The sequence below is a fragment of the Pleuronectes platessa genome, chromosome 1 (genome assembly GCF_947347685.1).
Source record: "Pleuronectes platessa chromosome 1, fPlePla1.1, whole genome shotgun sequence".
Taxonomy (NCBI): domain Eukaryota; kingdom Metazoa; phylum Chordata; class Actinopteri; order Pleuronectiformes; family Pleuronectidae; genus Pleuronectes; species Pleuronectes platessa.
This window is the reverse complement of record NC_070626.1, coordinates 32217263-32228793: the sequence shown is the minus strand read 5'-3', so window position 1 is coordinate 32228793 and position 11531 is coordinate 32217263. Positions and strand designations below refer to the sequence as shown.

Sequence of the window (11531 nt, the reverse complement as noted above, 5' to 3'; positions counted from 1 at the left end):
TTGCATGCTGGGTAGTAGGATTCCCCTGACGTGACTGCCTCTCTGTCTGTCTCCTCATTTTTCTGTCTGCCCCTTTTTAGCAAATCTGTTTTCAGTAAAAGCTTGGATATCACAAACGCTAACTGCAGCAAGGAGGAAAGGTATTGGTCGGCTCCCTCCGCCTTCATCCCTCACTTTGTTAACAGTCCATTTCCTCCTTCTCTTTCTTTCCATCCTTTACATTGGTTTTCTGCACCAACTCTGACTCTTCATTCGTCTTTCACTTTTCAATGTCGCATGTTTTCTTTCTTTCTGGTGGAATTTAACTCTTAACAAACTGAAATCTGTCCTTTACATTTTCATCTCTTCTAACCGAGATGAAACAAGTATAAGAACAAAAGGAGGAAGACTCTAAATTTCATCTTCAAACGTGTCCACTCAGACAGTCACTGAGAAAAACTCCCAGCATGCACCAGGAAAGCACATGTTCTGAGGTATAGACTCTAAATAAAGACACGTCTCCATTTCCCTTTTTATATCATCAAGTAACTAATTAAAACCAAACTGATCAGAAACATGAACTAACAAACATTTACTTAGCATCTACTTTGATTTTTTGTTTGGTCCATGTCCCATCTGCTAACATGGAGGAGGTTTATGAGCTAAACTGCAGCCAGGGGGCGATCCATAGGTTTTGGTTTATTACTCTAACGTTGCCCATTGTTATTTACAGTCATTGTTATCAGGTCCTGTCTAATAATTAAACTCTAGAGACATTTTTACTTATTTATTTCCTCAGACGACACAAAACGTAACAACAACAAACCAGTGACACTAAAAACACAAACTGTGTCAGTGGCAGATCGTGTTCTATCTTCTCTCTGTTCTATCATGTGGTGTAAAGGAGCGCTTGGTTTGAGGCAGAGGACCTCCCTGCTCATGTTGTCATGTAGGAATGAGATGGAGGTGTGAGTCCTTACCGATCTTAGGTGTAATGTTAGCATCCCTAGAGTTGACCTTTGATGCTTCACATCATGAGTGTCAGACGAACGTGACCCATGAGACGTCCAGGCTGCAAACAGCTGGTCTGTGGGGACAACTGACTTGTCTTCAGAGAGGGACAACCAGTCTGACCAGCTTCATTCAGACACAGTGACTGGATCTGTGTGTTCACTGTGAGAGGAGAACCCGATCTTCTCCATCGTCTGCAAAGACTGTTGATAAAAACTGAAGTTTGAAACTCGTCTTCTGTGTAACGACCAGCAGGGGGCGACTCCACTGGTAGTTGCTATAGAAAGTGACTCTACTTCTCACTTTATAACGTCAGTAAACATTCAGGAGTTTCTGTCTCAGTCTCTAGTTTCAAGTCTTCTTCAAACAGCTGATGTTCATTTAGGGGGGGGGGGGGGTATACCACAGTGTGATTGACAGCTAGTACCGTCCAATGGGTGCAGATGGCAGGTGTAGGTGGGCGTGTCCTCTAGCTCTCAGTCAGGCTCCACCCCCTGCTCCTCTAAGTGGTCCCTTCTGGTTTAAACAAAACCAAAACGACCGTTAGTAAAACTCCACCAACAGATTCTTCTTCATGTGAATAAACTGAGCCTGTAGCTTGGAAGCTTCTGGTTTCCGTCTCTGGTTTGACCAATCACGCTTGAGCAGCTTTGGTCTGTGTGGAGAGAGAAAGAGGTGGAACACATGACTCAGCTTTTAATTGATCTGCATTCATGTGCAGATATTTGTTAATAGAGACAAAATATCGTCTGGACATAAAACACCAGGATGTTTCCTTCAGAGAAACGAAAGCGGGAGGAGTCAACTTTTCTGCTTTCTGTCCATCTCCCCTCCTCAGTGTGTGTGTGTGTGTGTGTGTGTGTGTGTGTGTTGTGTGTGTGTGTGTGTGTGTGTGTGTGTGTGTGTGTGTGTGTGTGTGTGTGTGTGTGTGTGTGTGTGTGTGTGTGTGTGTGTGTGTGTGTGTGTGTGTGTTTGTGTGTGTGTGTGTGTGTGTGTGTACATAGTCTTGTTTTTCGACCGACCTTTCTCAGTCTGGATCTTCGTCTTGGACGCTGATTAACATAAATGAATTGCTGATGCAGGACAAAGAGGAGATGTAAAACAAACCTTCCTCTGCCACTGAACGGCCTTTATCTCCCTCGTCATCTGGGGGGGGGGGGGGGGGGGGGTGCTCCCTCTTCAACACACATTCACACTGATGAGCACAGAATTCATTTTGGGGTTTCAAAGACGAGCCGGCCCCAGCTTCCTGATCGTGGACAGGATGTGTCACAGTTAACGAGTTGTGTTAATCGGAGTGTGTCGTCTTTGAAGTTTGCGACGCCGTCTTTGATCCTCTTCCTCATCATCAGTTCAGCAGAATGACATCATCACCACGAGAAGAGAAGATACACTTCAGCAGATCGTCACCATCAGGTCGACAAGACTTTATGTGAAAGAGTAAAATAGAATAAAATAAAAATTAATAAATTAATCAAATAAAAATACTGAGAATATTTACATAATATCTGATGCTGTAAAAAGTGATCAGAAAAGTTTATTTTATTTCATCTTATTTGGGAGGAGAACAGATGGAAAAGAAGAGAACGTTCTCATGACAATAATGGTGTGTGTGTGTGTGTGTGTGTGTGTGTGTGTGTGTGTGTGTGTGTGTGTGTGTGTGTGTGTGTGTGTGTGTGTGTCGTCAAGCATGTTTAAGTATGATTTACTGTTTTCATTTTTCACTTACAACAAAACCAAATTGTCTATGGGCAATTAAATCCTAAAGTCTACAAAGACGTCGGCAGGCCTGTATGTGTGGGGCGTGTGTGTGTGCGAGTGTGTGTGTGTGTGTGTGTGTGTGTGTGTGTGTGTGTGTGTGTGTGTGTGTGTGTGTGTGTGTGTGTGTGTGTGTGTGTGTGTGTGTGTGTGTGTGTGTGCGTGTGGATTGATGCAGAAAGAGGCGACATTTCGAAACAGACAAAGAGGAGCGAGATATGAAAGTTAATGACACGTAAATGAAAAATGGAAAAGCTCATGAGGAGAAGAAAAGAGAAACTGTGCTAAAGAATTTAACACAATTTAACACAATTTAACACAATCTTTGCATACAAGTGTGTTTTTCACATGAGGATGTTTCAGCCGTCGAGTGACAAACACAAGTTTTGTAAAAGCAGCAGGAAGAAGATGGAGTGAAAAGTGTGAAATCTGCAAAAACACAAGATGTTCTCACTTTTCAGTTCAGATCAACCAGGTTTTTATGTGTGTGTACATGTCGTGAGTCCACGTGTTGTCGTGCAGATCCGAGTGTGTGTGTTTATAAATCACTGTTCAGCCCATGGATATTGATCTGTGTGTGTTTGTGTGTGTGTAGATCGCGGTCGATCAGCGGAGCGTCCTCTGGTCTGTCCACCAGTCCTCTCAGCAGTCCCCGGGTAAGTGTCCGTCCCATCCATGCACTGATGGGTTTCCCACAATGCACCTCACTGGCTGGTATGTTTCCACGCTCACATCAGAAATCCTTCACCTCAGCTTCATCAGCAGCTCATACACACTCTTCATCAGCAGCCGTGTGACGCACAGAGTTGGTGACACATCAGCTCATGAAAAGATCAATTTACATTTACTGTCCACGAATCTCATTAAAGGACGAAACCGTGAGTTTGTCCGTCTCTCAGAACTTTAAATTAAAAACACAGAGTTAGAGAATAGATTTATTACATAAGTGTTGTTCTGTAACCAACAGGATTTGAATAACGATCCAGTGGATTTCTCTTTAATGCCTGTATAATGAAATAAAGCGTGATTATTTCCTTCATGACGATGTGAATGTTCACGAGAGAATCAGGAGGTGAAGCGTCGGCATCGAGGTCACACGGCTTAAGATGAAGTGAGACCGGATCCGTCGGAGGCCAAACTCCGAACCGGAGATGAGATCCGGTGATTTAATGTCACACAGAGCAGGTTCCTGTGCCGCGGCAGGTTAGAGGAGGAAGTGATCCATCACCGCTGCTGCAGAGGCAGAAGGTCGATGGTGCAAATCAAGCTGCATCTGAACTCTGAGCTCCTCCGGCTGCACAAAGTTTCTCTCCCTGGTTTTACTCTCAGTGAATCTCTGCCTGTCTGAGTTTAAATCCTGTGTCATGATGAACTGTTGATGAAAAGTCTTCAGGCTTCATGCAAGAACATTCCCAAAATCAGATTCATCAAACTACACAAACTGGAAATCTTCTTTCATGCTCGTGAGGTTTGTGTTTGTGAAGTGTTTGTGTCGCACAAACCACGAACGATAAAGCTGCCGATGCACCTTCGTGAAAATGGGTCAAAGAAATTCCAGCTGTTTAGTTCACAAAACAAAGTTTAGAGAAACGTTTAACAGGAGAAACCTCAGCGAGCTCCACATGAGAAGAAGAACAGCACATCAACAACACAACGATATTTACAACATGAAAAAACACAGTGTAGACGTGGATCAGTGTTTTTATACAATAACACAAAACAATATTGTTTCCATAAATAGTTTAGACGTGTTATTAAAGACGAGTCTTGTTTGAGTTGTTCTTATCGTATCGTGATCTGATTAAAAACAAGAACGTGTTCGACAAGTTTGTGAAACTCAAACTTTTCCTGATCACTGACGTCACATGAAAGAGGTCGCTACTCCACTGCTCATTCATTCCACAGCATCGTGCACCAGCACCGTGCACCAGCATCGTGCACCAGCACCGTGCACCAGCACCGTGCATGCTCTCTCGCCTCCTTCCCAGGTGAAGGGTGAAGCTAATATTATTAGCTTTGTAGCTGGTTCACTCGCTGGTGAATAAGGGATGCACCGACGTGTCGCACAGTGTGTGTGTGTGTGTGTGTGTGTGTGTGTGTGTGTGTGTGTGTGTGTGTGTGTGTGTGTGTGTGTGTGTGTGTGTGTGTGTGTGTGTGTGTGTGTGTGCGTGCGTGCGTGCGTGCGTGCGTGCGTGCGTGCGTGCGTGCGTGCGTGCGTGCGTGCGTGCGTGCGTGCGTGCGTGCGTGCGTGCGTGCGTGCGTGCGTGCGTGCGTGCGTGCGTGCGTGCGTGCGTGCGTGCGTGCGTGCGTGCGTGCGTGCGTGTGTATGTTCTGATCGTTGTAAAGTAAACTAGTTTGAACTCATACATAATTAAAATGTATTTTATATATCTTACTTAAATTTGTAATAATCAGAATCTGATCAATTTATCCATTGAATGATACAAATATGAAGAAAGATATTTTTACTATTTTAAGATTTATATGTTTGGGTTTTTGTGTTATTTATAGTTCTTTTAAAAAAAAAGAATATATATATATATATAGAGAGAGAGAGAGAGAGAGACAGAGAGGGAGAGAGTGAGTGAGAGAGAGAGATCTTTTAGACCATAATATCAGTATCGGTATCTGTTAACAATAGAAAACATATTTTATTTATATTTTCAATTTGATTTAAAGTCAACACAGAAAAATGATTCCTATTAGTTTTATACCTTTATGAACAAACTGAGTTAAAGTGTAAATAATTAAACTTCTTGTTTTCTATTGTTAATGTTGCGTAAGTTTAATAATCAGTCTCCGTCTCCGACGCGACGCGGTGCATCCCTGCTGTTGCTCCACTGCTGCCTCCTGATTGGCCGCTCACTGTGCTAATGGCATGTTCTGTTTTTCTTTCTTTCTTGCACTCTCACCACTTCCTGCCTGCTCCACCTCTCAACTCATCCAATCGCTCCTCTTTTGTTTTTCCTGCTCTGTTTTTTTTTTTTATGGGAATGACTCTTTATGGGCTGTGCTGTTCCTCTGGCTTTCTCATTGGCTGACGCTGCTGTCATGTCAAACGGGTGCATGACCAATCGCAGCCCAATCGTCGGTTTTTCATCCCGCCCCAGTCCCCGGACCTGTGTCAGTCCCCCAACTGTAGCCCCACCCACTCCCTTGAGGTCCGCCTCAACGGGGTGGGGCCTCGCACGCCCAACTCCTACCACCCGAAGATGGGCTCCCCCCTCATGCACCCCCGCACCCAGACGCTCCCGGCCAAACCCAAAGTGTCTGAGAAGCCCCTGCAGACCACCAGGTCCAACCCGCTCCCCCACTCCGCCCAGACCCCCCCCACCCCCAAATCTGAGCCCTCCACGCCCTGCCAGCCGCTGGCGCCCTGCATCACCAACAGCCCCCGGGTGAGACGCCACCCCCCCCCTGACCGTGCCCCCGAAACTCTCCATCCCCCTCTCCCTCTCCCCCGTGCCTCCCATGTCTCCCCTCCGCCGCCACCACCTCCACCCTGACCACAACGGCAAATCTGTCCCCATCACGCAGGTGACCCCTCACCCCTCCCCGAGAGGCAGCCCTCTCCCCACCCCCAGAGGCACCCCGGTGCACACGCCCAAGGACAGCCCGGCCGGCACGCCCAGCCCCACCCCCCCGCCCAGCCCCTCCATCGGCGGCATGCCGTGGAGGACGCGCCTCAACTCCATCAAGAACAGTTTCCTGGGCTCGCCGCGCTTCCACCGCAGGAAAATGCAAGGTAGTGGGGGGGTGGGGGGGTATCACAGTAACACACACAGTGACACACACACACTATAACACACACAGTAACACACACATTAACACACACACAGTGACACACACACAGTATGTATCATCTCTGTTGTCGTCTCGGCTTCGCCTGAGAGTCATCCTCAGGTCCACTTCCTGTGACATCACTTCCTGTGACATCACAGGAGGTGGACCGAGCCGACGGATGAAGTTTATTTTGAATCTGTAACAAACTGTTGACGTCCACCATCTTCAGAGTGTGTAACTGTGTGACCTTTGACCTCTGCTCAGTGCCCACCCAGGAGGACATGTCCAGTCTGACCCCCGACTCGTCTCCAGAGTGAGTGACACGTCTGTTTATAGAAACATGGATTTGATGATTTCCATTCTTTATGTTGCCACACAATAATAATAACAATTACATATACAGTATCAGACAGTATGAATGACTGTAGCTACTAGTATTTGTAATATTCAAACTTTTACTAAAAAAGTAAAGTTGTAATATTAGAACCCGTCGCCCTCGGTTCTGCTGCCGGACGCCAGGAGCAGCTCCTTCTGACTCGTTCTTCATCATCTCTCCTCTTCCTCCTTGCAGACTGGCGAAGAAGTCGTGGTTTGGTAACTTCATCAACCTGGAGAAAGAGGAGCAGATCTTCATCGTCATCAGAGACAAACCTCTCAACTCCATAAAGGCCGACATCGTCCACGCCTTCCTCTCCGTGAGCTCCTCCCCCGTGTTTCCCTCCGTGGTGACTTCACGTGTTCTCGTCTCTTCACTGATTCAGGATCTGTTTGTCTCCCTCAGATCCCGAGTCTCAGCCACAGCGTCATCTCTCAGACCAGTTTTCGGGCAGAGTACAAGTCCACCGCCGGGCCCACAGTTTTCCAGAAGCCTGTGAAGTTCCAGGTGGACATCACCTACACCGAGAACTCCGGCGCCACCAAGGAGATCGGAATCTACTCCGTCACCTTCACTCTGCTCTCAGGTTCGAACCGCCCCCCCGACCGGCACACCTCTGAACCCAGCTTCTGGTTCCATGTTTCATCTGATCTGTTAGTTCTGGTTTCACGTTGAACTAAAGAATTTAGTCTGACGTAGTCATCACCTACGTGGGCGGAGTCTACTGATACTTGACTCTGATTGGTTTGTAGACGGCGTCTGAAGTGGGCGTGTCGTCATTTAGTCTTTCTGTTTTTTAAATTTACTGAATCTATCTTCCTTCCATCTATCTCCTCTTTCACATTGTTGTAAATAAAATATAATGTGTTTCACAATCAGGACAAATAAGAAGAAACATTGCATCATCAGGCATCACAAATAATAATGTATAACATCAAATACAATATAATATAATACAATAGGATCTAATCCACAATCTGACCTGGTCTTGCAGAACCTCTGGTTCACCAACACAGTCGATGGTGGTTTCTACAACTAATAGAAACTCTACAGACAATAATTCATCATCTTAAAGTCGACACAAAGGAAACAAGAAAATACATCAAGCAGTAGAGCAGCAGATCGACAATTGGGTTGATTGATTGGTTGATTGATTGATTGGTTGATTGGTTGATTGGTTGATTGATCGATTGATTGATTGGTTGATTGATTGATTGATTGATTGGTTGATTGATTGAATGATTGACTGCAACTCGCCAATAAACCAAACAAAGAAGAAGAATCAAGTCAGTTGATTAAAGTGTTTTGAGAATTGATTTAAAAACTGTTTATATCTTTATATTCAAATTGATTCTCACAGGAAATCCTTCTTCCTCACTTGATCTACATTTTGCTGATGTTAGTTACTCGAGTATTCTTTGCAAGGCTGTACTTATACTTCTGACAGAGTATTGTTACTGTGTTTCGAGTATTCTTTTATGAGCAGTACTTTTACTTGTTCCTGTGTTTTACTTTGAAGCTGTGTTGTTTCCTGTCCAGGTCCCAGTCGACGTTTTAAACGTGTGGTTGAGACCATCCAGGCTCAGCTGCTCAGCTCCAGCGACCAGCCGGGCGTCCAGCCGCAGATATCCGGTGAGTGAAACCCCCCACCCCCCCACCCCTCCCTCGGCCACGCCCACATCCCCGACCCTCCACGCCCTCACAGCCTCCCTCCTCCCCCCGGCATCCCTGCACTGCCTCACGGCCCCCCCCCACGGCTCGGACCTGCTCAGCTCCGCTCGGCTCTGCTTTTAGCCAATGCATCTCCACGTGCATGGCCCTGCCACATACCATGGCGTGCACAAACACAAACACACACGCACACACACACACACACATACACACACACACACTCAGCTGTAGGGACGATCACTTCTGCAAATCAGAATGTGGTTTATCGTGGGCAGAACGCCCGACGCTGACTCAGCAGAAAACACACAGGCCGACAGTGCTGAGGGATGTTTACACAACTGTACACAACAGCTGTGTGTGGAGGAGCTGTTGCATTTGTGTGTTTGTGCGTTAGTGTTGAAACGTCACATCCTGTCAGACACCACGAGTCTGAATCAATCACAGATTCTGATGATTCTGAGAAGCTGCAGCTTTAAAACATTAAGAAAAGAACCAGTCGTCTGCTGTGTGGTTGTTTACTTGATAATGCTTCCCCCTGGTGGTGAGGCACAGTAACTACACACACACCTGGACACAGTGTGGATCACCAATACACGGGGGGGAAATATTTAAAATAATTAAATTAAATAAAAAATATTTAAACAAAATGATGATCAATAAAATATGATGCAAGGTGTGTATATGAATCTGTGTTCAGCCCTTTTAGGTTCATAAACATACATATACATTAATATTTTTAAGAAAAATACATTTAAAAGGCGTAAATGTGAAAATAAATTGTTTAAAGAGCTCATTAGAAAGTTTCAATGTAAAGTTGATTTTATTAGTTATTGTTTAATGCATTTATGACTTTTGATAATTTAACAAAATGTATATTTGAGGTTGAATTTGAATTAAAACATCAGATTTAAATTGAACGATCAGCAGTAGTCATAGAAACAGTTTTAACCACATTTAAAGTTGATAACTTTTTAATAAATAATGTAAATATACATTAATATTCAGACAAACAGAAACAATCGTTTAACTCATCACACGTCAGCAGCTTCATCATGATTCATGTTTCAGTCGATATGAAGACGTCACAACAGGAAACACTGACGACGTCTCACCAACGAGTTATTTTAAAACTTTTAATGGGAAGAGATTTGAGAAAATATTAACAGACGGGATCCACCACCACATGTCGCTCTGTCTCTCTCTCTCTACTCCTCTACCGCTCTGTCTGTCGCTCTGTCTCTACTCCTCTACCTCTCTGTCTGTCGCTCTGTCTCTCTCTTTCTACTGCTCTACCTCTCTGTCTGTCGCTCTGTCTCTACTCCTCTACCTCTCTGTCTGTCGCTCTGTCTCTCTCTCTCTACTCCTCTACCGCTCTGTCTGTCGCTCTGTCTCTACTCCTCTACCTCTCTGTCTGTCGCTCTGTCTCTCTCTCTCTACTGCTCTACCTCTCTGTCTGTCGCTCTGTCTCTACTCCTCTACCTCTCTGTCTGTCGCTCTGTCTCTCTCTCTCTACTCCTCTACCGCTCTGTCTGTCGCTCTGTCTCTACTCCTCTACCTCTCTGTCTGTCGCTCTGTCTCTCTCTCTCTACTCCTCTACCTCTCTGTCTGTCGCTCTGTCTCTACTCCTCTACCTCTCTGTCTGTCGCTCTGTCTCTCTCTCTCTACTGCTCTACCTCTCTGTCTGTCGCTCTGTCTCTCTCTCTTCACCTCTACCGCTCTGTCTGTCGCTCTGTCTCTCTCTCTTCTCCTCTACCTCTCTGTCTGTCACTCTGTCTCTCTCTCTTCACCTCTACCGCTCTGTCTGTCGCTCTGTCTCTCTCTCTCTACTGCTCTACCTCTCTGTCTGTCGCTCTGTCTCTCTCTCTACTCCTCTACCTCTCTGTCTGTCGCTCTGTCTCTCTCTCTTCACCTCTACCGCTCTGTCTGTCGCTCTGTCTCTCTCTCTTCTCCTCTACCTCTCTTTCTGTCGCTCTGTCTCTCTCTCTCCTCCTCTACCTCTCTGTCTGTCGCTCTTTCTCTCTCTCTTCACCTCTACCGCTCTGTCTGTCGCTCTGTCTCTCTCTCTACTCCTCTACCTCTCTGACTGTCGCTCTGTCTCTCTCTCTACTCCTCTACCTCTCTGTCTGTCGCTCTGTCTCTCTCTCTACTCCTCTACCTCTCTGTCTGTCGCTCTGTCTCTCTCTCTACTCCTCTACCTCTCTGTCTGTCGCTCTGTCTCTCTCTCTTCTCCTCTACCTCTCTTTCTGTCGCTCTGTCTCTATCTCTCCTCCTCTACCTCTCTGTCTGTCGCTCTGTCTCTACTCCTCTACCTCTCTGTCTGTTGCTCTGTCTCTCTCTCTCTTCCTCTCTGTCTGCTGCTCTGTCTCTCTCTCTCCTCCTCTACCTCTCTGTCTGTTGCTCTGTCTCTCTCTCTCTTCCTCTCTGTCTGCTGCTCTGTCTCTCTCTCTCCTCCTCTACCTCTCTGTGTGTGGCTCTGTCTCTCTCTCTCCTCTTCTATGTCTGTCGCTCTGTCTCTCTCTCTCCTCCTCTTCCTCTCTGTCTTTCGCTCTCTCTCTTCCTCCTCTCTGTCTGCTGCTCTGTCTCTCTCTCTACTCCTCTACCTCTCTGTCTGTCGCTCTGTCTCTCTCTCTACTCCTCTACCTCTCTGTCTGTGGCTTTGTCTCTCTCTCTCCTCCTCTCTGTCTGTCGCTTTGTTTCTCTCTCTCCTCCTCTTCCTCTCTGTCTGTTGCTCTGTCTCTCTCTCTCCTCCTCTTCCTCTCTGTCTGTCCCTCTGTCTCTCTCTCTCCTTGTCTCTCTCTGTCTCTCTCTCTCTCCTCCTCTTCCTCTCTGTCTGTCTCTCTCTCTCTCTCTCCTCCTCTTCCTCTCCATGTCACCCTGCTTCCTGCCATCTTCAGCTTTACTCTCTATCGCCACCTGGAGGCAGTGAACGACTCGCATGCTGAATGAAAAGCAA

At 46.2% G+C, this 11531-nt stretch overlaps 1 protein-coding gene across 1 annotated transcript in view; it reads left to right on the top strand.

Annotated features, from left to right (window-relative positions):
- LOC128445240 (serine/threonine-protein kinase BRSK2-like) overlaps positions 1–11531 on the top strand; it is a 69166-nt gene that overhangs the window by 54645 nt on the left and 2990 nt on the right. Inside the window, 8 exon segments of the mRNA XM_053428006.1 lie at positions 81–140; positions 3344–3404; positions 5829–6158; positions 6160–6493; positions 6796–6844; positions 7103–7226; positions 7313–7493; positions 8447–8539. Coding sequence (XP_053283981.1) covers positions 81–140; positions 3344–3404; positions 5829–6158; positions 6160–6493; positions 6796–6844; positions 7103–7226; positions 7313–7493; positions 8447–8539 — 1232 coding nt within the window.